At 37.2% G+C, this 27,721-nt stretch overlaps 1 protein-coding gene across 4 annotated transcripts in view; it reads right to left on the bottom strand.

The window, feature by feature from the left end:
- Window positions 1-27,721, bottom strand: part of SEPTIN7 (septin 7) — a 79,436-nt gene that overhangs the window by 16,941 nt on the left and 34,774 nt on the right. For all 4 annotated transcript variants that reach the window (XM_041407742.1, XM_041407741.1, XM_041407744.1 and 1 more), the window contains exons 4-7: window positions 9,945-10,051; window positions 3,917-4,017; window positions 3,186-3,320; window positions 104-221 (exon numbers count right to left, since the gene is read on the bottom strand). In XM_041407742.1, coding sequence (XP_041263676.1) covers window positions 104-221; window positions 3,186-3,320; window positions 3,917-4,017; window positions 9,945-10,051 — 461 coding nt within the window. The remainder of the gene's footprint in view (window positions 1-103; window positions 222-3,185; window positions 3,321-3,916; window positions 4,018-9,944; window positions 10,052-27,721) is intronic.

Here is a 27,721-nt window from a genome sequence, read left to right as displayed (position 1 = left end):
TGCTTCAGGGTTTAAACTCTGCATGTAAGTTAAATCTCACCATTTCCATAGGGACCAACTTACTAAATTATCCTATGTTGTAAATATTAATTTTTCAACTCACCTGTTTTTTAAATTGTTGGCATTCCTCAGGTGTAAGTGTGTCTGCTTTGGCAATAAGTGGAATAATATTCACTTTTTCATGCAGGCGCTTCATAAACTCTATATCCAAAGGCTTAAGTCTGAAATACAGCATTAGAGCTTTGTAATTTATATTAATTAAACAAGATGGTACAAATGATGAGATTTGTCCTGACAACTACTCTTAAGACACTGATTTATGAGTGACAGATGACTGAAAATGAAAAGGTTACCTGCAATTATTACAGCAAATCCCCTAAATTGTATAATACAAGAGGAATAAGTGGTAAGTTAGTATTTCTAGCAGTCATGAGTCTTCTGCTAGCTGAAAGTACACTCATTTAAACACGAGGTAAGAACTCTATGAAGGCAGTAAAGTTTGTGCTATTAGCCGGAAGATAATCCCACTTAAAGCCTGACTGATACGAGCTCACAGTCGTGAATTATGCTCTGTTCACACATACAGTTGCAGGTTCTGAAAGTCATGTCTCAGTATGCTTCCTCTTGAGAGTGGGCTAGGAGACTTTTCCTTTTAAGATCTTAAGATTGCTGAAGATGGTAACCTCTGTAGCCTATGCACAAATGAATTAGAAATATCTCACCTCTAAATTGGCATGTAAAACTAAAAGACAGTTATGAAAGTGGATGACAGTGACAAAAACTAAACCATCATATGGCTATAGGGTGGCTGTGTGGTAATATATTCACTGTGGATCAAAGTGGTCAGTATTTCCTGTTTCCTGAGGTAAAACTAGAGAGGTTTTGATGCATTAATGATAGCAAGTTTAGTTAGGCTTAAAGGATTCATTTAAGAGGATTTAACAAGATTATTTTTCATCTTAAATTCATATTAGGAACATTAAAAACAGATTAATTTGGTACTGAAATTTCTGAAAACCATACATAAAAGAATGAAGAAAATGTTCAAGAACACATATTTAACTTCATTTTAACATTTTCTACTTGTCACTGACTTCACCAGTTCTCAACATCTGTCCATTAAATAGCTAACATTAAAGCACATCTGTATTATAAGCACTTTTCTGATTATCCATTCACCTTACTATGTTTTCCTCCTACTTGCTTCAAAAAGCTGCAGAGGGCAGCAACACTGGGTTGAAGAGCAGCTGCCAAAGCAGAGTTATTCAAAACGTCTGCTCACCTAAGGACTTGAGTGTTTACAGTGGAGACTGAAGCAGGAAAGCTTTACATAACGATTCCAAAATTGCAGAAAGACTGTGAATTCTATCATCACCCCATTCACTTACCCAGAATGCTCCTCCTGCCCCTCCACTCTCTCCCCCTGCTTCCATAGAAACCAATTTAATCATTTCAGGTGTTTATGGGAATACTAGCTAAAAACAGTGGGATGTATTACATGGAAGGACTTCAACTGATGTTTTTTTATAATTTCTAAATTTCTAAAGCAGGCTTTTACAAATGTATTAAAAAGACATTTTTTAATACATATTAAAAGTAGAAGTAAGCTCACCCACAAATGCTTTAACTCAACGTAAATATAATAATGCATTAAGAGTAAAGAGGACACTACTTGGTGGATTAGATGTGCTGCTGTCTGCACAGGAAACAGGAGTAAAGACTGCATCACCACAAAAACCAGGTAGGAAGTGAGCTCTGTCCTTTCAGAGAGGGCAGCATCTTAAAAGAGCAAACGAATGCTAAAAGCAGCACCAATTTTGTTCATTAACTTCCTTACTGAGATGACAATTTTAAGCATTTATTCCATAACTGAAAAACATTATGAAAACCTAGCATAATTATAGGCCTTTTCTCCCCTAAAAATAACATGAAATACCTGTACACTTAATATACTTTTACAGCTTTTAGCCTCACAAATTTAGCAACCAAATCTTAATCCATTGGAAACAAGACTTTTCTCTTTCCTTAAGAACAACTTGTACCTCCCACTGACTTAGGAAGTTCTAACAGACATGGGGGTGCACAGGGAAGACATGTTTTTTGAAGAATGGGTAAATTAGCTCAGAAACAATCGACTAATACAAGGAACCATCTTCCCTTTATTTAAATTACATTTTGGATTTTGCACACTAATAAAATAGTATATCAAGAAATCAAGTTTTTGCATTTAAAACTGACATGCATCTTGAGCAAAACTGGCATTACAAACGTGCCTGTTGGACAACAACAAAATACTTAATAAAGGCAAGTCTACATAAAAAAACCTCCACCCTCTGACATTTCTTTCCATATTTGGAAGTATCTGTACAGTTCAAAATTATTAGACCCATTCCAATGCTAGCTACAGAAGCTAAGTATAATAGCTGGCATTTTTTATTGCCTGAGGAATACTCTTTAAATTCCTTCATCCCTTCAACAAGTTTTACTACTTTTGACCTACACAATTGAACAGGCTTATACTTATACTTTCAAAACCAGAAGGAGATGAAGATAATTCAAGAGTCTCTGACAAATTTAATAATGATACAATGATAACAAGATACACAACCAGTTTCAGATAGTTAATCTGTACCTAATACACCCTGGAAATGCAGTTCTCCCTATCCACCACTAGATAGAAGTCTGATCAAGTAAAAATTAAGCAGGGGTGGAAGATAATTTAATAACTGAAAAAACATCTGCAATGCCTATACTGGAATTGCCACTCGACAAAATACTACACACCAAGTGAATTATGGTATGCTTACAACGATGCATGAAACTTCCCATCTTCACTTTACATTAATGGGAGGAAGGAAGAATGGAAAGGAAAAATCCTGTTGCTTAACATGTGAACCAGTTTCTCTTAAGGTGATCTACAGATATATAGATCACAAACAGGCCTGGCACCTGTGAACACCTTTGTACTTTTCATTACATTCTATTTCTCTTGTCATGCAATTAATGTGCAATCATATTTTTCTGGTGTTTGGCTTGCTAATGTTTGACAAGCCAAAGTAAACTCATCCTTGAAATTAAGTATGATCTGCAGGCCATTGAAAAAATCCGATTTGGAACTCAGATTGACAAATGTGGATATTTATCTGATATAAGAGAATGAAAACATAAAATACACTAATACAAACCCATGTCCTGAAGGAGCAATGAAGTATAAACAACACTGCACTCTATTATCTGGCATCTGGCGTCTGTTCACTCGAGATTCTGCATTCAGGTAGTCCTCAAATTTACTGTCAATGTAGTCAATAACTGGCTGCCAGCTGCAGAGATTACATGAATAAAAACCTGTAAGTTACATTATTTACATAAAGAAACCTGGTTTTGCTAAGAAATAGGTGTTCACAATTTCCCCACAGCTTGGGGTGGCTTTTTTTGCTTTTCATTTGCTTTTTTTTAATTACGGCACTTCAACACTGCAACTGACCAACTCCTCAACCTAAAATTGAGTTACATAGTTCTGAAGATACAATGTGTGAGTCCACTGAAAAAACCTTTCAAACACAATCACCTTCATTGTAAAAGCATTAAAAAGAATACTTAAGAACTGTAGCTAAAGTAATATGCTTCACTGATCACATCTTGTGACAGCACGGAAGATGGTTCTGCATACTGCATGTGTGGATAAAGAGCCAAAATCACCATTCAGTTTAAGGGGAAAGGCTGACAGCACTTGAGTAAGTTATACAGCTACTTGGAATTATAGTACTTATGAGTTTTCAGCTAAATGAAAAGTTTACAATTGTTAATATTTTAACTAAATATTGAAGCCTGCATTTTAAAATATGTCACAAGGTATATCTCACACACAAAACACAATGCAGAATTATCTTGGGAGAACATACAAAGAATGTCTTACCAATTACTATTATCCACAGCATCTCCAAATCCTGGTGTGTCAACTATTGTAAGTAGTAACTGAACACCACCCTCTTTGATTAAAACTTTTGACTGCTCAACCTGTAAAATAAATACAGTAAGATTAAATTTTTAGCAGTTTAGTCACCTATCTTTAACACTGGGAAAAGCATTCAATGAATGAGAAGCCTGACAAAGAATTGCTACCTTTTCTGCTTCAGAAAAATGCACTGTGTCTGTTTTGCTTATAAAATCCGAATAATTTTACAATAATTAGTATTTTTTTAAAGAAAAAGGTAATTATTTAATTAAAGTCAGTGATAAAAGAACCCTCTAAGTATATGGGATATTTTAATATTTAAATTCCTGATTAAACAGGAAAAACCTTAACCGGGCATTAAACTTGATAAAGTTGCAAACTTGGTCACGTCAAAGAAAATGACACTTTTCAAAACTAGTCCTCCTCACAAGCACCTTAGACACTTCTAGTCCTGTTAATGTATTTTTAAGAATACATTTATACTTCAGCTAGGATAATGGTTGGGAATGGAATCACAAAGTCATGGTTTCCTATTACAAACAGAATTATACTGGAAAGTAATACAATCTGGCTGCAATCTGCTGAGCTAGACCTCATGTGACTGTAATGGATTGGGTTCCTGTTAGCTCAAGTCACTGATGGAAACCCGCCTCAGAAGGCAAGGAATGATGCAAGACTGGGGCGTGGGACTTCATGCCACCAGTTGTGACCACCCATCCGCAGCACAGCTGAGGCAGCTTGCAGTGAACATGTCATCCAACAGATTAGGCATGTCATGATAGAAGAACTAGGCTAAGCAGCACAAGGACTGCTACCCCTTCTTCCTACTAATAATTCAGTAACTATTGATATTGCCAAAGTCAGGCCCATCTGCCTGAGAAGATGCTGTACACCACCGTCCTATCAGTGAGATGCACAGCAGTATGAAATAACAAACGCATGTTGGCTTCTTTCCAATTGCTCAGACATTTAATCAACCTTTTTCTTCACTGATATTAAAACAATTCCTATTAAATCACTAGTGACACTGTTTTCTAGATATGGATTCAAGTTATCAGCCATGTACGTAATTTATCCAGAACCACACAAGAGCCGGAAGACTCAAGGTGATGCCACCTTGTTGCTCATTGCTTAACATTCCTTAAAGCCTCACAAACCCTAACTGAGGAGAGAAAAGAAAGTTCTAGTTATAATAAGCCCTACCTGGATGGTCTCTTGACCAGTTCAAGATTTGAGAAATATAATATTAATGCTTCTTAAGGTCTTGCACATCTCTAACTGTTATGCAAGTGAACTAGACTCTCACAGCCACACCTGAACATTGTTGCAAACGCCCTGCAATCACTTCTTATGTGATGCAGTGTAAACCCACAAGATAAACTAACACGGCAGAAAGTTGAAATAAATCCCTCTTGCACAAGTGTAACACTGATTCCAATTCAGAAGAAAATATCCAGAATCACAGAAAACAGTAACTACCTCCAAAGAAAGCTTATTAACATATTTAACCTCTGAGTGTGCAGGTTGCTATTTTTGTCTACTTCTCAGTAGGGATCCTACCCAACTCAGTCCCTTTCGCTGCTAGTATTCAAACAGTTAATGGCTACCAGGAAACTGGCCACAGAAGTATCCAGGTTGGGCTGGACTTCAAGACCACCCAATTCAAACTCCAACTTGAACAGACCTTACTGCAAGGTTAGGAAGGTGTGAAAAAAAACCAGAAATCAAAACCAAACAAACAAAACTGTACACACACAGCCTAAGCCACCACCAAGTTAATCTTTCACAAACTATACAACTCTCATCCTTCCAAAAGCGTGCAGCTGAAAGCCATGAGAACCTAGGAATACATGCACGGCTTTAGAAATGTACATTTTAATTATGGTGAGTGTATTTCCCCCATCCTCTAGAGTTCTACCAAGAAATTTTATTGCACACAACTGATACCAGAACTCAAGACGGTAATCCCTTGCCATAGTCAACTCAGCCAAGAGTTTACTACTCACAAGCTTTAGCACACAAGAGATTAACTTCTGATTCCTTGCATTCTTTTGGCTATCTTGCATATAGTAATCACACAGACCTCCTATTACCAAGCTCTCTACAAGTATACAAAACCCACAACACTTGCAAAATACTAGAGATGATAATGTTAAGAGAAGTACTCTTGCCAAGAGCTACAAGGTATCAGCTTTATTCTCCAGCACAAAAATTCCCAGCAAGAACCATTAAATTGTTATGGGCCCATGGTGGAATGCCTTTACAAAATAAGCAATTAATAAAACATTATCTTGAACATCTGTTTATAACAAAGGAAAAGAAAGGTCAGGAGATCTCAGAAGTGTCAAGCCAAGCATTTTCTCTGATTCTGCATGCTTGTAAAAATCTAAGTGTGACTGAATTTGTGAAGTCACCTTCTGACAAATGGTCTGCAGCAACTGAATCTCTGCAGACAGTGCTAATACATTTCTGGATTGTGAGGATTTAAATTTTTTTCTCACTTTTCATAAATTCATGTAGGTATCTGCTATCAGAGCAGGGTTTTCACAAACCTACAGAACAAGAGACATTAGCTGATTAATTACAAGTCCTATGCTTGTGCTGTGGACAATCAGACCACATCCAGTATATACTATAAGCAGTAGATTCTACTGGTAGGAAACAGTAGACGAAGACCCTGCCACAAAGCCTCTGCAAAGTTGCATTTTTCTAACCTAAATGGATGTGTCCATACATGGTCAAAGGCACGGAAAGCAGCAACATCTGGAAAAGATCCAGAAAATCACTGTAAACTAGTGTCATTCACAGTTAAGCATCCAACTGCATCCCATCGTCTGATTTACAAGTATTCCCAAGGGATTCATGGAAAACATTAGTTCAAGTCTTGGAATTCAAGACTTTTTAAGAAAAGTCTCCTCCAAATAGGCATTTTCCCATGCACTGCAGTCAGCTGGGTCACACGGGTCTCCTTGGCAGTTACTACACAGCGTTCATGGCTTGGTGCTTGTTACAGCTTGACTGCTGTTTATTGGATGAAACATGTCTTTGCCATCCAGCATTTAAGGCAATCAGATAATAATCAGAGAAAACACATTTAATACCCTCTCATTTCTGAGTATGTTTCCTTTGAATTCATCTGACACCAAATCACTTACTCTTAACCGTTCTTCTGCGTTTCTAAGAGATAAATGCAAAGGAGCTGCCTCACAAAGCAACTCCAAACTGCAATGGTTTTCAAGCCCAAACCACAGTTTGAGTTTATCTATGTAAGAGCCTCTTACACAATTCCTGATCAGTAAGTTGCTCCCACCATATAATAACTGGTAATTATTACAACCAAGATTTGAGGATGCTCAAGTGAGGTGGCCTCTCATCCCTACTCTACAAAACCCTTTTATCAATCCTCAACTTAAAAAGGCTTTCACTGGCAGGGAGTACAAATCCAGTGGATCCAAACAGCAACTCCCACTGCTTATTCTTTAATATTTGACAGGAAACACCTCCACATCATACACATTGCTACCACACATGATTTTCAAGCTTGTAGGGGGAAACAATTTTATCCTCACTTACAGTGACAATGAAATAAGATAGTTTCAGTTTCTTTCTTAAAATGCTACACTGACTTTTCATTCATCCCAAGAAACTGAAAGCAAAGTTGCATTTTAAGTATATTTTAACAAAAAGTACTTATTAGATAAAGTCAAAATTTGTTTCCAGAGGGGAAGACTGTCTTTAAATCTATTTCATTCCCACCATATTGTTTTCTAAGTCATGTCAGATCCCAATTCAGTATTGAAAATAGCTTTGGCAAGCTCTTGGCCTCAAGCTTTAGCCTACATAGTGGAAGAAAGAAAAAAAATGCAATGGTTTTTCAGCCTGAGCTCTCTTCAAGCCCTTTTCTTTCCCTCTCCAGCTTTACATAGGGGGAAAAAATCATTAAGTGAGGCTTTCTGAAAAGTATGTCTTTTTCTTAAACCAGTAAACCAGTACAAATCAAACCACCCCAATGGTCAGAATAAACAGCAGATCATCTAATCTCGCCCCCTAACAGATGAAAGTACTTAACTCAAATTCCATAAATTCTACACATATTTTCATATATTTTTTTACACTGATGCATCTTTAACTAGGGGGGAATGAGTTCTCTGGAAGATGTCTTGGTTTGGGTTTTTTTGTTAGCTTATATACAAATTCTTCCAAAAATTTTTCACAGCTGAAAAAACCAAAAATCTTCCAATGACAGGGAATCCATCCCACAGTTATTTAAACTAAAATTCAATGAACATAACCTGAATTGGTTTAGCTTCTGCTAAACTAAAATGCAATCATCAGTAATGAAATCATGCTACATCTTTCTTCCAATAAAAGAGTCACCCATCTATTCAGTTTTCCAACAGCCACTGATTGGCTCAGTAATAAGTATATTATATGAGAGTTTAACTCTCTGCACACCTCTTCCATCCCACTTAGCATCTCTGAAACAAGTAAGCCGTTTCATGACCTTATTCAAATAATGGTCTGGTGTCCCTGATAACAAGCTTTCAAGTCAATTTTGTCAGTCGCTGGTTTTACATTAAACTAATAAAGCAGCATAACAGATATGAACAAAGCTTAGGCACTATTAATATATTGTTAACCAAATTCTGGATGTTCAAAAGCTTTCCTCAAATAAGAAAAATTGATATTCTGCAATGAATTAATTTTGTAATAGTACTCAAACTTTAAGGTTGATCTAAATGATTAGCAATGCAATTTAAGCTTCTCGATATGGACATAACAACTAAGTTTTTTCTTCTACTGTGGTTAATTACTCTGTATTCTGACATTGGATTTAAAAAATGTTTTAAGAAAAACCCCAAACAAAAAAACCCCCGAGGTCCCACAAAGCAATAAGGACAGCGGTTCATGACACTGGTGCTTAATTACTTGATTCCAATGAGTAAAAAAGCACTCTATTTTACAGCTTCTGTTTAGCACCTTGCATACCCTCCTAACTCAAGACAGTTTAATCACTTTATGGTAACTCTGCAACTGCCCAGTCCCTTCAGCCACAGTTGAATTTTGCAGCTGGAGGAACTCTGTTGGACAAAAGAAGCAATGGTGATCACCCTTGGTCCTCACCTGTACAAAGTTAGATCATCACAAGCTATCTTCACCAAATTCTTAAGCAAGTGCACATCAGGAGAGGTAAGCAGAGCTCATGCATCCTTATTCAGCTGCTCAGCTCTGGAGGCAGAAAGTACCTCAAAAACACAATGATTTCCTAAACTACCCATAGTATTATTATTCCTTAGCATTAGGTAGCTGTTCTTTTTATCAATCTTTTTATAACACAGAAAACACCCTCCTTTTCTTAAGAGAAAGTAGCAAGCAGCAAGTATTTGCACAAAAAAAGAGATCAGTTGAAGTTTTCCAGTCTTTGGCTTAATATTTCAGTTGCATCATGCACTTGCAGGAACATCATCTTTGCCTCAGTCTAGTGCTTAAAGTCAGGCAGGTTCACCCTAGTCCCTGATGTTTTAGAATAACAACTTGTAACAGGTAAACAAGGTACCACTAAGGATACTGTCAGCAGAAGACTCACAGATACTTTTATACCCAGTCTGCACTTCTGTCAAATCATTTACTATTTGATCTCTAAAAGCCTAACAGACAGGTTTTACTGCACACCTATGTATTTCTACAGATTTACTCACTATTTTAACTGATAATAAACACTACATTTTCAAAACATTCTGCACATATACGTGCTTTTTAATTTACAGGCAAAACACAAAACAATTCAGGGCTCCCACATTTCTACAGGCTACAGGTTTGAGAACCTGAAAGTTTTGCTGTTCAGACACACTGAATATTTCTCAGGGGTTCATATCATAACCAAATGTATTTTGAAACTCAGATGCTTATGTGACAACTTACATTGCCTTACATTACTAAATTGCAAGCTACAATATTCAGGCTGCATCTTTTTTTTCCCCAGACATACCTGTACAGTCTTTTTAATTCTGTGTGAAGGACCTGGATACTCTGGGGAATACAATTCTGTTAAGAATAATGAGTTGATTAGTGTTGATTTTCCCAGTCCAGATTCACCTAGAAGAAAACAGAACAGTTTCAGTAAAACCAGGACCATCACGTCAAATATAAACATTTAGATCCACATTTCAAACACTCTTTAAACATAGTACCTGAAAACATGCACTGCACTCTAAGACTTTGAGAATCTATAATCTTTTCCAATTTAAAGGAAAACTTTTCAAATCCAACTGTCACTGTTGTGCTCTATACATTAATTTTTTTGATCATAATAAGTATTGAGTGAGTTCAGCACTTTTGTCCATTTCTCCCATTACAACATTCAAAGATGATATTACATTGGATTTTATACACAAGCTATCTTCCTGGTATAACTCATCATAATGCCAAAGCAGATAAAGTTGTCTCTTTTTTTTTCAAATATTATTTATTTGACAGTCTTTATTATCAGAGAGGGAAAAAAGAAGTGGGGGTGGGAGTGGGCAGAGGGAGAAAGATTGAGATTAGCTTGCTATAAGTATTAAAGCCAAAAGAGATAAAATGAAGTTTCAAACTACGTGGTTTGCCTGGGAATTTTGTTGTGGGGTACAGAAGGGGGATGGATTTTATTAGGCTTTTTTGATAATTTCTTCACGAGCAACAGTAAATCAGCTTTGCTGAACAATCTGAAGACACTACTGCCATGACAATCCAAGCAAAAACAGCTAAACATACCACAACAAAGATTACCCTCCATTTACAGCTCTACAGAGACAAGGGCAAGAATTTCAGATCAACTATTTATTATTTAAAAGAAAAATCCTTTGCTTAATTTTTTGGGGGTTTTATTGTTTTGGGTTTTTTTGGGAGGGGTTGTTTTGGTTTTTTGGGGGGTTTTTTCGGGTTTTTTTTTGTTTGTTTGTTTTTTGGGTTTTTTTTTTTCTTGGTTAAGAAACTACTTCAACAAGACAATTTACACTGGCATGAGAGCTAAGGAAAAAGGTATAAAAAATGCTGCTTTCTTTCTGTTTAGGTTTCATATGCAGTCTGTCTGTCAGTACATTGATCTAAACAGAAACAGACACAGAGAAATTTGCTTTCAAGCGAACAAATTGAAAGGCAAACCATGTACTTTCACTGAGGGAGGAAAATGAGCTGAACTGCGCCCATGACTGAAAGGTAAAACTTAACTAAAGCACTGATCACTCCAGCTCCAACAAACATTCTGTTGATTTAGAGACTGAACTGAGAAAACTTCCAGCCCTTTTTTGAGATAAATGTCTTGGGTTAACACAAGAGAGTTATGCAGCAGAAAGCAGTTAGGAACTGTCTCCCCTGTAACAGGAATCCGGGTTTCCTACACGAGCTGGCTCACACACAGCAGCCATCTCGATTACAGTGGTACAGCACAGAGCGTCTGCAGCACCGAGCAGAGCAATCTCATTAGCTACACTGTAAACGGATTAGCAGCTGATGAAACTGCAACCAGAGCTCCTGCCGGCTGTCTGCGCCCCCAGCAGTGCTTGCTCTTCAAACCCCACCCTCTTGGACAGATGAGCTAACCCATGCTGCGAGCAGGAGCTGCCCACGGCCAGGCTGATGGAAAGGGAGATAGGTACTCAAGGTATGGGTGTCAAAACAGCAATGAACACTAACCCCACCAGGACAGGTTTAGGCAAGCCATCAGGGACATGCTTGCTGACAAGATTTCATCATTGCCTTTTTCCGTGGTCAGATGCATGAGACACCTATGAACTATGCCTCAGAGTCTGGTTATAAAAGACTCAGGTTTTCTACTCTGCATTAGCAAGACTTAAAAGGGCAGGGTCAGCTGCAGCCGAGGGGCCCCCCAACAATTCTGCAACAGAGTGAAGCTTCTGAAATGCCCAACTTTCCAATCTCATAGATGCATCCTGGTTAAAGCTTAACCTCCGTCTCGCAACCCTGCTCAAGAGATAGACATCATTCCAGTTAAACTGAAGGTTTTTATCCACCCTCAAGAGGGTGGTTCTGGTTTTGAAATGTACAATTTATATCCTTTCAGTGACCTTCACTTTTTAACTTGACCATAATCTTGTAAAAGGCACCCTACTACAGTACTGAAGAAAGATATTAGCATCAGATTCTACTTGAGTATACAAAAAGGGTTGCCCATTCTTTCTCCCTTCTATTATGGTTACTGCCAGTCTTAATATGCTGAAGAATTTCAGGTGAAAAACACTGAAAACAACCACTTCTCATGAAAATGAGTGCCTGTCAAATTGTCATTGAAATTCCACATATGGAAATAAGATTTTCAGCTTCAAAAGAGTGTAATGGAAAACCTGCAGCTTCTCCTAGATGGCTTGGGCAGCTGTGGCACTCCATACCAAGCAGTCTCTGAACTGCTGAAGCATTACACACTGAGAGAGCTGAGGTTTGTTCCCCTCCTCACCCTTCACCACCCTCACAGCTGCAAGAATGTGAAGACAATTTTGAGCTGAAATTAGTGAAAAGAAAGTATGCTAAGGATATTTATGCTCAATCTTGTTCCCAAAGGTGCCCAGCATCCTGGATATCCTTACACATCATGCTAACTTTAATCAGCCAGTGCAGATTATAACAGTTTAAACTGCTTGACTGCTAGCAGTAATTGAGGTATCACATGTAAGAGTCTGCATCAATGCACCAACCCTGGATGCAGTTGTGCCTTAGACCACATAAGGGTCAGCATTTGCAACAGCAGTAAGAGGTTATAATATCAAATAAAACAATTGCACTGAAACTGTAGGTAAAAAAATCTAATTGGAACATTTAGTATTCTACTATAGGAAGTCATGCTGCTTCCACTGTAATAAAACAAGATTTTCTCTGATAACTACAGTGAAAGCAGAATTAGAGAGATCAAGTGTAAGTGAACATTTTAGCAGCCTTTGTGGACACACTAAAATATTCTGATTTTCATTAGAAATATGGTAAGTAAAACAAAAATCCAAACCCCAACCAAAACAATTCCCCAAACACACACAAAACAAGCCCCCCCAAACACATACAAAACTCAAAACTCTCTGAACTACACAGCCAAACAAAACCCTCTGTCCTTCCCAAAACTACCAAAAAGGATTGCCTGCTGGAAAGGCTGGGAAATTTGCTTGCACAGATGCAACAGGCTATGAATACAACTAACAAAACTTCAAGGGAGAAGGGAAAACAATTTTATTTGCCTTTACAGAAACAAAATGATACATCCCAAATAAAATGCATCTTCCCATTTTCAGTGAGCACTTCTGATGAAATTTTGCCCTTTGACCATTGCATGAACTGACAAAATGATGTAATGTAATAGAACTCTTCAACAGAAATAACTTCTAATCACTTAATGAATTATGATGTGGTTAGACCTACGTGCCTAATTTAGAGTGAGCAACTTTTAGAAATTTGTTTTAAAAAGAAGAAAAAAAGGAAAGCATTTATTTAGCAGGGTAATCCTGAATCCACAATGTTAATTATTTCTGGTATCCAGGTACTGCTTTTACCTTGCCCTCGCTCTCCCACTAAATATTTCACATAGGCTTCAAATTCTTCTGAATATTGTTTTTTTCTTCATTATTTTCTTCATTATTTTTCTTCATAATTTCATTATTTCTTCATTATTTTTTCTTTATTATTTATATTCATATATTGAAGAATAATTTTCTTCATTATTATTTGTATTTTCTTCATTATTTGTATTTTTCTTCATTATTATTTATTTTTTCTTCTTTGTAATGAAGAAAACCATAATGTTTTCTTCATTATTCTTCATTATTTGTGTCCCATATTTATGAGCAACTTAGTGTTTTCAAATGCTAACATTTTATCAAGCTGTTTTTATAGTCACATTCAAACACATGGAGCTGGCCACACTTGTTGGTAGAAATAAGAGCATACTTTTACTAACATACTTTTGTGAAGGAATACCTTTTGTGAGCCCTCAGAGGACTAGCAGAAGTTCCAACTCTTTTCAAGTCCACGAATTTCTAAATGGCTGTACAAATAGAGAGGAACTGTTCTTATACACACTTGGGTTAATGACTACCTCTTGACCATTAGCATATTTATAAAGACAGCTCATCACTCTAACCTCTGATAGCAAAATTTCTTCTTCTGTGAACAAAACATTGATCAAGTACCTTCCTTTTCTCCTATGCATCTAAGACTAGCTGTAAACATGAGAAGAAACACCAAGGAAAAAAACCAAAAAACAACACAGTCAGTCTCCTCTTTTATATATCAAGCATACAGATGTCAAACATACTTCTGGGGGTCAGAGGAGACCACCGGCAACAACTGGGATGGTTTGCAAACCATGTAAATAGTCTCCAGTCTAAAGCGAGTAAGCAAAGGAAATTAACAACTAAAAAACTAGAACAATGGTGTACAATCCGTGTGAATACAGGAAAGCAGTGCTCAGGTAAAAAAGTAAGTAACTAGCTCAACTGAGCTACATAAATCCTTCACCTTCATTTCCAAATCCCTCCTCATAAATGAACCAGAAATCCTAATCTGTGACAATCAGCTAAAAAATCTACTCACAGCTAACTTGTTTTCATCAGTTCTTGCTATGACTTTATTACCACAAAAAGCCTCAGATTGCCAGCATCTGCTCCCTGTGATAACAGAAGTGAATTGTTACCCTTAATGATGTTTTTTCACCATTCACTGCTGTGGCACATTGAGAATGTAGCATATTTCCAACCTCCTCCAAATTTCTAGCCTCTGCCATTCATATTCAAATATCTATGAGAAAAATGGACAAGAAGTCCAACCTAGCTTTCTTTCTTCCAGCTTTATTTGTAATTGCTGGTGGAGACCTCAGTTTTCTCATTCATATATTGCCCCTCTCAATAATGCATCACACTACACCTTCTAGATACCACATCATTCTAAAAATTGAGGATCAGTTTCCTTCTATATTTTTAGGATCTAGTTTTCTAAAACTCAAGCCCCAAAAAAAGTATGACTTGCATTCTTAGATTTATGACCTCATGTGAGAGCTCATTAAACATAACAAGTGATCAAGGTGAGTAACCAATCTTGAACATTCTCAGCGTGCTCTCTGCATGACTTCCTACCTCTTCATTATAAGTTACTCTTGCAGAAATAACCAGAAGTTTTCTACTCTTCACTAAGAATTACTTGGCTATCTACCAGTGAAACAGTATTTTATGCTTGTGCCCTGTGACAGTCAACTGCACCACTGAGAACATGACCACAAGTGCTACGTGTATTTAGGAATTTCAAGTTGCTTTCCCAAGCTCCAGGTGGGACAACAAGACTGCCAAGGAACCACCCACCAGCAAGAAAAATGTTCTGCAGCACTGGAAGCCAAGACTTCAGTTAAACTGCTCAAAGTGATTTGCTTCACATATCACCACCAAGAAGATGGTCCAGTCTCTCTGCCACTGCCTCTATTAACCAGACACAGCAAGAACTGCAGATTGAAAAGAAGCATTAGCTGCTAGCTCTGATGGCTGAGAGAAGGTAACTCATCTCAGTGGGACTTGTAGCTCAATAGACAAAAGCTGCCAGTAAGTCCCGTGGTAAGCAAGTTTCTACAAATTGCACAGGGTTTTTGGAAGCTTCCACGGTATTTTAAGTAGACACCTGTATTTCGAGTTCCTTGATACAGTCAAGCATAAGCTGCAGATGCTTTACTGCTTTTTCAGAATTAAGATATCCAACAACACGTTTCCTCTGTGATGAAGTGCATTTGATAGCACATTTGATAGCCACAAAGAGTTATTACAAGGGGATCAAATTCAACAGAAAAAAGCTGTACTTCTCCACAACCTTACACAGAATGTTTACATCAAAGAATATTTTATTTTTAGCTGGTGAGCAAATTTTTAATGGAATTTTTCAATTTTATAAATTCTAATTATTGTGACAGTTTTGCTTAAAATATAATCCCATTAGTTTGATGCTGGTGACTCAAAGAAGGGTAAAAAGCTTGTCAGAAGGCATAAAAAAGAATGCATTTCATCTTCTTTCATCCTTGTACAATTCACAGTTTATATGCACGACAGCACCTGCAGCTTTATGCAAATGTGCAATGGCTTGGATGGCACTTCAACATGCAGGCTTGTGCTTTCATACAGAAGGGAAGCTACAGGAATAATCAAAGACCCTGAACTATGGTAAGTGGTATGACAGAACCATCCTCTTGCCAAGGGGAAATGATGCTCTGCCATGTCATTATCGACAACCACAAAAATGGAGACTACAAGATGCTTTTAATTTCAAGTCTGATTTTAGAAGCTTTCGTAACTGCTAGTTCCTGCCTTCAGTGCTCTACAAAATACAAACCAACAGTCCAATAAACATGTAAGAACATCCAAATGAAACCCATCAGGAGAAGGATGGGAGCAGGACCGTGCTGCTACCACATATCTACTTTTCCATGTAGGATGGTGTCATGTGAAATCTTGCAAATTATCAACTCTCTTTTACAGACATTTATAAAGGGGAGAAAGTCAAAGCTCCACCATTTCACAACTTGAATGTGAAGCATAAATTATGGAAGCAACATATGTTAGAGCCACAAAGATGCTCCGAGCAAAACAGAAGAATGGGGAAGTCTAGCAGTAATAAATCCATTTCTGCCTGTCAGCAACTGCATCAACAGCAGCATAATATCAGCATTTAGGACACAGCAAGACAACTTAATCAATTTTCTTAGAGCAGAATTTAAAGTGCAATAACTGAGGGCAGACTCTTAGTATATCATTCTTGTCAGAGATGGCATTTAAATAACTCAGAAAAGCCATTAGCAGGGATGGGAAGTACCTCAGAAGAACATGCAACAGATTCTACATGGCATTTCCCAAGTACTATTGTTTCCTCTCAAAGCAGAAGCAGGTCTAGCTTTCTACAACTGACAGATTAAAGCTGCCATGAAACAGTGGGTTAACTTCACATGTGAAATTTTGGCTACTGCCAAGAAAAATGGTCCCCTACTCCCAATCTAACTCTTGCAGTAGAATTCACAATGCAGCATGCGAAGCAAGAAGCAATCCAGCAAACTAGGGCACACAGGGCTTCAGGATGGGAAAATGAGGGGGAGATGACACCAGATAGATGAGCTAAGTCAAATACTCTCCTCTCTTTTTGGAAACAAGGATAAGTGTAAAAATCTGCATTTAAAACTAGACTTCTCTCACAAGAGAATCATCAACAATTCACAAGTCAAAGAATTTGTGGCACTTCCTGAAGCTTTATTTGCTATAATTGCATATACAGGCTTTGCTCCTGATAAACAGCATGTCTGCAAAGTAGCCATTTAAAATAGGACATGTTACCTAATTTAACATGAGGCACGGAAAGCAATCTTTCAGCATTTTGGACAAAAATTTGCAGCCCAGTAAATCCAAGGAACCAAAACCACAAGTTTCTCTTCACTTCCAGTTCTTCAACATTACTGCAGATGACAAAAACACAGCATGGCATTGGTCCACTCTTATCTAGTACCAAGAATAGCTGAAATGTAACAATCTGAGCTTCAGAGTTACAAGCACACCAATAACAGCTGCAGTCCACTGGCCAAAGCTTACCTTCCTTTGTTTTCTGTGTTAGGTGAAATAAAACTCCTATATCTGATTAAGCTGTAGTCATACTGTAATGCAGCTTTAGAGAAACTACAAGCAACATGAAGTTGTAAAAACTGACCTACATGGGCAATCTCAATGCACAAGCTCTCTGTGAAGTAACTGGGTTAAAGAATTCAACTGGAAATGACAGAAGCTGCAGAGTTCCAGGACAAATCTTCTATGGTGAAACCTCATAATGAGGATATACCTTCAATTTTCACAAGCTTTGACACAGCAAAAATAAAGAGCCTTCACAAGAGAAGAAAAAAAAAATCTTATTACTTCAAAAATCAAATCAAGAGGAACAGAAACAGTTGTGAAAAATGATAAAGCAGCATGCTCTGTTTAAGGCAAGAAAGCAAAACATCTGAGACCACTGCTGCAGAGCTGGACTTTATCCCTCTATTTGCCTCCATAGAGTAATACAATTGAATTCCCTGATTATATGAATTATTTTTAAAAAAGAGGGGAAGATTATAGGAACATGAGATTTGTCATCTCTACATTACTGCTGACAACCAGTTGTACAGCATTTCCAGTACATAACTGCTTACATTTGCTGACTAAAGAATAAAAAGTATATTAATGAACACAGATCGCAGATTAGTCACAATAGGCTCTTTCATTACTTGGACAGAAACACAGCTATCAAAATGCTAATGAAAACATAAGAAAGAGTGATGGGGTTTACTTAACCTTTAAGATTAAAACACTTGGTACAGATACTGGGTCAACATCTGAGTGTGGCATGCATGCAACTCAAGAACAAGAAGCTCTACACATCAATCAGAGCAAAAGGAGAGAAAGGTGAAGCACTTTAGGCGGCATCTTCCTCCAAACACCACCCAACTGATACATCTAAGGCATGACTATCACCGAAAATTTCAGAAGGACAAAAAAATCAAAATTATTTTTACTTACATGGAACCTAATGAGTCTCTACAGAAGAGTACAAAGAGCACTTAGATTGACTTACTCAATTCTTCGTCATATCTTCCCTTGAAAATTTACACTACAACAGAATAAAAGCTACTGGAAGTATATTGAGTCCTCTCAAAATATCCCGGATGGGACACTGCTATTAAGTAAATCCGCAAAACTTTGTAAGAAGACTTAACTTAGAACATTTCTTGTGATAGGAAAAAATTCTTCCAATACCTTGTACCTTCCCTCTTGATGCTTTCTCTCTTTATTATCCTTGGAAGCACTTTTTATAGCAGGAAGTTATGTTATGACAAACCCCTAAACCGGCACAAGTGGCCAGCAGAAGACACAGACAGCTAGACAGAATTGTGAAAATACACCCTTTGTGATATGATTCTTGTGGCAATAAGGAATGAGAAATTAGGACAATGTTGTTTGCAAATTAGGGTAATTCTGCTTCTTCGGTCTGGAGCAAGAGGATCATAGAGATGTACTCTCCTGGATACACTGCTGCTACTTTTAAGCAACCTTGGCAAAATGTGCTTCTGTTTCCATAAGACAGTCCCCGCTGGAATTGTAAAAATGGGTATTTTAGCTCTAAAAAAGGGTGTGGAATAGGCTTGCGTTTCAAGACCACACCCCTTTTAATATGGTAACAACTGTTCTGCTTAAGTGCCAAGCCATTGCTGCCAAACTGCTGCCACCACTGTTCAGTTTTCTAATAATGACTTAGAAGAAAACTGAGCTGATTTTGTAACCAATAGAAGCATCCATTTACAAAGTGGAAAGGAAAACAGACACATCTGATAAAGTCATGTCCTGAGACCTGTCTAGAATGCTTGCTATGTTTTGCAGTGGGTAAGTCTGAAGGACAGACATGGGAGGTGGACCAGGAATCCTTCTGGAATTCCTGCCAGCTATAGAGGACACAGCCCAGAGCCAAGGATGCTGAATCTGGCAAGTGATAGGCTTGTCCTTTACAGAAGGTGAGGATGATACACATTGAGGTTAGTCAGAAGAGATACAAATCATCATTCTTAAAATATTTTTCACATAAATTCTTAAATCATTCAGTCAAATACAATGCAAAAAACATTGCATTGTAATGTAAGAGACAATGTAAGAAAGTGAAAATATGACATAACTCTTTTCTACCTCAATGCCTGCTGAGTTGCAGTTATTGTTTTCTGCTCTGCCTGGCACTGATGTAGCAGAAAAGTGGTGAACAAATACTTGTCAATAGTCAATTTCCTTTAAGTTAGCAACTTCATATATATTCCACACTTTTACAGGCAGTATATGTCCTCAAAAATAAAGAAATCTTGCAATTTCTTCTCTACCACAATGTAATGGTATCCATCTAAATTAACCTTTTTTATACAAAACATCAGTTTCACCTCATCTTTTATTTCAATATTAATGCTACACTAAGGCTGAGCTGCACTGTGGATTTCAAAGTTATTTGCTTCTATAGGGCTAGGACATCAAACAGACTCATAATTTCTATATTCCTGAAATTAGAATACGATACCACCCTTGCAGTGCTATGCATTTTTGTTTTATCCAAACTTCAAAATCTGAATTAAGTCTAATGTAGCTCTCCCATAGCAAAAATCTTCCCACACCCCACGTGCCCCCCATGTGCCACCCTTAAAAATTAATTTGAAGAATTATCATATTCCTATTCAAGTTTGTTGTCCAAAATGATACATCAGATACACATTTCTCCTGAAATAGTAATTTTAGTAATGAGACTTTTAAAAAAAAAAAAAAAAAAGGAAACGAAATTAAGCTGCAGTGAGGCATGGAAGTCCAAGTGAGATAGACCTGATAAACATGGAGCTACTTACAGTTTATATGTGAAAGCTCCCCGTTTGGGGAGCCATCTGAAAATGCATACTACTAAGATTTCCATATTTCACAAATGTTTCATTTGGAAACGTACATCCTGATTTGGAAACACACAACTAATTTAAAGCCAAGACTACACTATGCTAAAGGATGTGTCATTTACCAGCATTTAAGTTGTACTTTTAAAACCAAGAACAAATATTTGCCTTCATCCTACACCACACCAGGCAGCAGCTGCAACAACCAGCGCTTAAAAGAAGTGTCAACTCAAATAATGTTGCTGAAGTTATGCACATATCAGCTGATCTGATGTGTGACTTAAACTGAGCAGTGCTACAGGTTGTGCTCTTCCCCTGAGCTCTCAAAAATTTCAGATGCATACAGAATTCACAAAATATAGTTTTTAAACGTTTATCTAGTAATATTTTTCAATTTCACCCTACAAGACTGACTTCTGCATAGCCTCATTTAGTATCTTTAGTAGGAAGTTATCAATAGCTTCCACTACTCTTCCAATTAGAGAAGTCAAAATTCTTCAAGCAAAAATATCTCAGACATTAACACAGATCCTTTGTTACAACCACAACATTGCATAATACTCAAAATTTTTAGTCAAAACATTAGTTCAATGCAACCAAGGCTCAGTTTGACAACTTTCTGAAACAAATGCCTCATGACTGTCATATCAACCAGTACTGCCACTGAAAAAAAATTTAAATCCTAGTCTCCAAGCCATTCCTCCTTTGTGCTGACACAAGATTTTCCTTTGCTGTGCTGCAAGCAGACTGAAGACTAATGTTCCCTGCAGCTCCCAGAAAACACTCCAGCTGGATTTGCACACTAATCCCATTCAGGCCAAGTGCTATTAGTTCTTTCAGCAGCAGCACAGACTTAGGCCAGGTTAAAATCTGAACTTCAGCCTAGAGGAACAGCTGCTATTGCTGGACCAGTTTTTCTAATTAAACCAGAAGGACACTTTATAAATGCCACTGAGGATATTATGATTTTTCCAATACTTAAAAATTATGAAGAATCATTTCCATTCTATTACTCATGCTACTGACACCCTCTACATCAACTAAATTTTCCCATCCAAGCATCTTTAAACAGTTGTCCACTACATTAATAAACAGCATAAAAAGAGAATTCCAGCACCTGTAAAAAAAAATCAGAGATTTAAAAAAAAAAAAAAAAAAGTCTACAGAAAAAAAAAAAAACTCTACACAAAAACTAGTCAAAAGGAGGCTGACCACATATGGAATGCACAGTATAATTTTTTTCCCCTTTACTTTGTTCTGTTTTTCATTAAACAAGCAAACCTTTTATGCTTTGGGGTGGTTTTATGTGGGTTTGTTTTTGTTTTGTGTGTGTTTGTATTTTTTTGTGTTTGTGTTTTGGTTTTGTAGTTCTTTTGGCAAGGGAAAGTACTCAAGTCTTTTTTCCTAAAAGCCACCATAACCTGGTCTAAGAAAAGCAGCTGACAAGCACATGATACTTAAATAAAAATATGCATCCAGGTTTTATAGTTTTTAAAGATGTGCAATTATTGAAAAGCTAGAAGAAAATTAGAAGAACACAGACCTTGAAATAAACAAGTCTAACAGTAAGCCCAGCGCCACAATAAAAAAGTAGGTTTTTTCACAGTGTTTTATCCATTAACATCTGTGATGTTCATCATCCTTGCCATGTTCTGATGGGAAACCTCTCAAAGGACCTAGCAGTCTTGAAGACACCAGCTCTGGTTATTTTCCAGTGGTAACTTCATGCTGGTCACATTACAGATCTATCAACGCTGAAGTGATTGAAGGAAGCCTAGAAAAAGACAGTTTGCCACCATTCCATTAGTTGGTGGAAAAAACAGCCATGTCAAAGAAATCCACAGGTATTGATATTAAAAAGAAAAAAGCAGCCAGATGGCGTATAGAGCTCCAAAACAGAGCTGTATCTAAGGCACTGACTGACAAGGACTTTCTGCTGAATTTAATACTTCTGAAAAGGAAGATCCAGTTCTTGGGTTTTCCTAGCCATTTCCAAATGCTATCAACTAGTAGTATAACAGCCTTTTAAAAAGAGTGGGGAGTAGAGAGGCTTTTACAATTTCAGTAACATCAGCTGTTGTTCAAATTTACTATGATGAAAACAACAGTGTGGTTTTTTGTACTGGAATAACTACAGTGCTATTGGGAATTCCATTCTCAAAAGTCTAGGCAAAACAACAGCCAAGTCAGCATCACAAAAGTGAAAATATAACTAAGCACCCTAAAGAACAGGCAATTAAAAGGATGAAGCCAGCAGATTCAGTCATTATGCTGCACTGTAAGGTGTCTCAAACATCAATACACATCCAAAGATAAACCAGCACACAGGCAAATACCATAATCAACAGAAAACGTGGGGATGGAATGAGGAGAACTATGAGAAGAGAAAGTTGATAAGTGTTCAAAAAGTTTGAATAAAACTGAAAAATAAACTGCTAAATATATCTGAGAAGAGCAGTTACACACAGGCAGCCCCAATCTATCTGCTTCTGAACAAGACTTCTCAACAGTGAAGCATCTAAGTCATGCACAGTGGTCAGAGAAAAAACATGGACAGAGTCCCAGATCGAATACAATACTGGGAGATCAGCTTCAATCACCCCAGCACCCAGTGATACGCTGCAGTGAGACAGTCCTGCAGAAAAATCAATTGGAAAGCTGTGGAAAATGGTTTTAGGCAAGATTCAAACTTCAGCAAAAATATGTTGTGCTGAGCTGTGTACATCAGGGTACATCAATAAGCCCTCTGCTCCCAACAGCATTCTTTCCAAAAATAAACTCACCATAAACAACCACAACAAACTTCCTCTTTCTCTAAAGTGTTTCAGGTTAACTACTTGTCACAGTTTGAACATAATTCTTCTACTCTGTAAAATACAAACCAAGGTTGGCACTATCACCACTGCAAAACAATCTTTTCTTCCAAATTTCCATTAGGATTTATTTTTTCCTCCCCACTCATCTGTAATAACGCTTCATTTGAATTATAGGCCTAAATTGCTCCAGAAGTAATTCAGGTACTGAAGTGACTGACAGAAGTTATTTGTAATTGGACCCAACTTGCTACTTGTACACCAGAGTTACATTTCACAACACGTTCTGCCCCCTCAGCCGGAGATGGAGGGCTGTGATATCTATCAGGATGCTGCACTGTTTCTTTCAACCATACCAGTTAACTCATAAAGAAGTAAAAATTATCCTTCTCTGTTAGTTGACTGCCAATTACTGGAAAAGGAGTATTCAGGGGGTCCCTAGCTCCCTGTAAAAACATTATGAGATGTGTATTCCTGTCCGTGCCATCATGACCATATGCTGTGCCTTTTCTGCTGCTTGAAACAGTCCTGAAGGACTGGATGCAATGTTGGCACATTCCTGCGTCAAAATTTTTCCTAAAACTTCCCCAGCTCTGATTCTGAAAGGAGCCATTTAAAAGATAAACAATAAAGATTTAAATGGAAATGTATCTTGAAAAATAAAGTACTTCAACTACCACTCCTGAAGTCCTTGTACCAAGTATTCTACAGCTACTCCAACAAAATACACTTTCTCAGGTTGGGTATTTTAAGTTTGGTTGGTTTTTTTTTCTTGGTTAGCGGGGGTCCACAGTGTTTTTTAACTTGAAAAGCTTCATTTCAATTATTAAAAGAGATAATTACCATGACAGGGAGAAACCACAAAGTGACCTGGATGGCATCTTTCAGTCCCAAAGTATGTCTTTTTTAAACTTGTTAAATAAGTACAAATAGCCCACAAAGAGCTACATTAAGATCTCTAATGTGATAAACAACAGTGATGTCTGCAGCACAGGAAGAAATAGACAAGACATTTTCTGCTATAGTGACTCTGAAACAAGATACTCTTTTAGCATTAAATTTGTTATTTCAAATCAGGTCAGATCTGCTCCAAGCTACATTCATTTCACAGCACTTGTACAGTAGCACAAAATAAACAGGTCTTATTTTTAATACCAACTAGATTTTTAAAAGCTTTTCACTGGCTTTTTTGTTGTCAAAATCAATTTCCTTATTTTAAAGATCATTATGACTATACAAATATTGCTTAACAAATATTTGTAAGCTCCTCAAGTCTACTACAGACACACCACACCTATGTTCCTGCATCCGTCTTCATGCTTACTCAACCGTCTTGAAACGTCACAAATGGGAACAACCTGGGACTGGGGGAATCATTAAAATCCAACAATCCATATGAGGAGACTATCTGCTAATTTCCTCACTAGGAAAAGCAAATGCAGCAAACCCATAGCAAACCTTGAAATGTTAATCTGTTTTATGCTAAGCACCTTGACATTTATTGAATTAAGATGAACAACCTTGAAGATTTTACCACTGAGACGTTTGCAACACTTGACAAAGTAATGTATCAATAAAATGCAGTCAGAACTGCTTTGGCTAATTCAATCTAACTTGAACTGTTCAAGTTATAGCTTACACCCTGCATGTTAAACATGCCATGTGCTTTTATCGTTTCTCAGAGTTTTTACACATAAAAATCCCCCAGACTTCTAAAGCCTGTAGTAGACATCTTATTTCCTCATATTCTTTCAAAGAAATCAGCCTCACCTAACAGAAAATACAAACTACTTCCTACATACAAGAAAAGCCAAACACTGCAAAATTTGCATAGAAAGTTGTACTACGGGAACTAAGACTTTACTACTACACCTAAGGCCACACTTACACTTTTACTGGAAACAGCTATGCCCAGAAAAATTGCCCTCATTTGTAAGCAGTTATTATGGGCTTAACTGCAAATATAGACTTATAAAAAGGTTTATAAATTCTATTATTGCTCACACTATTCCACAGCTGGCAAAACCAAGTTTGGTTTTCTAGACACCAGTGGCCAGCCCTTCCTCCCAGGCAGTTAGCACAGGTTCCTCTTTCAGCCCTCTTGACTCTCTCTCCTTCTGGATGAAAGCCTCAAGGCAGATGGACTGAATGCTAATCAGCAAATTGACACTATTACCTGTAATCCTTGACAGGACCTTGTGATTTAACATTTTTTTCTGAAAGAAATCTAGTTCACATGCTGCCAGGCTGCCCCATGATATGAATGAAAGCCCAGCAAACGGGGACAACTGTGAGATCGACTTAAAAAAGAAATTTAAATCTTAGCTAAAAATTAATTGCACATGGAACCATCTAGCACGCCAGTGAGACTTGCTGGCCAGTAACACTTGTGCTAACTAATTGTCCAACTAACACCAAATGTAGAATAGAAAAAGCTTATTTATATTCTCTCCCAGAGAGAGAAAGTCACACAACTCTACCAAAAAAAAGTGCAGTAACAGCGTCTATGTAATTACCTGACATTTCTAATCTTCAGCACCTTTTTAAATACTTAGTCATCAAGAGGTGGTAGAATAGAAGGGATCTGAGAACAGGCAGCTTGACCACTGTGACTTCTATCCACAAGGAATAACAAGTACTCTGGTACCAGACAAAAGGTATAGGGAGAAAACAGCTCCAATACTTCATACAAACATATATAATCCTGAATTAGGTGATCAAAGCAGTAATTTTAAAACCTGAATGCAGAATACTTCCCCAGTCTCAAGGAGCTTTTACATGACCACTGTTGCTGGCCTTAGTTATCTCAAAGTTTTTTCATAGATAAAGTATCTAATTATAGGGGCATAATTTATATACAATCCAGAAAGGAAACAAACCTTCCTTCTCCCCTTTTCCGCAAAACTTTAGGGTCTGTCTTTCCACACCCAGACTTGGGAGTGAGGAAGTAAGCTTTATTCAACCAAACAGGAACACACCCAAAACAGTTTTTTCCTTATATTCTATTTCATATATATCTGTATTAATGCTTTTGACTCCAGCTTCCTTACATGAAGCCTTGCTGTTGCTGTTTACTTCTTTTCCCTACAGGTTCAGAAGCATTGTTTCATTTACAGCAGAACAGTACTTTTTAGTCCCCAACCCCCCTCAGACAGCCTAAAGCAGCCACCAGCGAGTCAAAAGATACTTTACTGACCCCATCAAAAGACAGTGCTGGTTTGCCAACCAAAGCAGCAGCATTCACAAAAAATAGCAGAGATGCTCTCCCTTCCAGAGCCAAAGCTGAGAGCTCTAATGTTAGTGCCTTGGAATGTAATTACTGGGAGCAACCAATTGACTGCTATTAGGGAGGGATGAGAAATTAGTTATATTCGATTCTATTAATGAGTCCCACTCAAGAAAATAAACCTGAAAGAGTCAACGTAAAATTATAGAATTTTTGCAACTACACTTCTACCCTCACAGATTTCATAGTCTACTGAATACATTTTATTTACAATTCTAACTTTGGTCCATTGACCCAGGCAGCAATATGCTGCAGAATATGGTTGGGCTATTTTCAGTAGTATTTTGGCAAGTATACATGAATGTCTTAAAAGAAATTGAATTTAGTACCTCTGGATCTTAAAATTCTGAAAAAGAAGGATGACAGAGTATACAGCAAACATACTCCTACATGAAATGCGTCATTATATAACAGATCTCATGAAACTTCAGAAAAAACAACATATTTGAGCACCCTTTTGCATGCAAGTTTTATATAAAAGTAAATATATCAGTACTACTGAAAAAAAAAAAAATCCCACAACATTGCAGCTTTTAATTCACCTTTTTCGCTTGCTTTTTCCATGATCACTGTTGGACTTGGAGCATAGGAGAAACACTGTTTTATAAGTTCAGTGCATTTAACAGAGAAGGATCGACATCAGACAACTACTACATTTCATATATCCTCAAACAAGAAGTGCCAAGAAAAACATGCCTGTGACAAGGCAGAAAGCTTTTTTACTTCATCCTGTTCAGAGCATACACAATAGTGCTTAGTTTTGATTTATGGTCAATGCTGACTACTAATTAGCAGGATTAGAACAGAGATATTAAAAAGCCTGTTCTGAAAGGCAAGCTAGAGTAGTTTCGACAAGCTTGAGTAGATAAATTATCAACATAGTACAAGTCATAGTCATTATGCATAAACTCAAATGTGCCCAAGAGCAAATGGAGACATGCTGAAAAAAATCCTAAAAACCACCCAAAAACATCATTACACAACAACTTATATAAGCAACTAACAAAGGGAATGTTTTACTGCATTTTAGGAAAACATACTTTGTATTAAAAAGGTTACAAACAAAGTATTCTAAATTGTCGTTGCTACTTTCTTAGACTCTTAAAAAACAGCCAAAACACACAACCATAATTTCCATATCCAGGTTTTGTTTATTTAAAAAAAAATACAAAATCCAGATCCTGCTCTAAAGGTCTCTATAACTAAATGAGATTGGGATTACATGTGTC

This window comes from Onychostruthus taczanowskii, unplaced genomic scaffold, assembly GCF_017590055.1.
Source record: "Onychostruthus taczanowskii isolate IOZ18803 unplaced genomic scaffold, ASM1759005v1 scaffold28, whole genome shotgun sequence".
NCBI classification, from domain to species: domain Eukaryota; kingdom Metazoa; phylum Chordata; class Aves; order Passeriformes; family Passeridae; genus Onychostruthus; species Onychostruthus taczanowskii.
The sequence above is the reverse complement of the archived record's forward strand: the minus strand, read 5'-3'. Positions and strand labels throughout refer to the sequence as shown.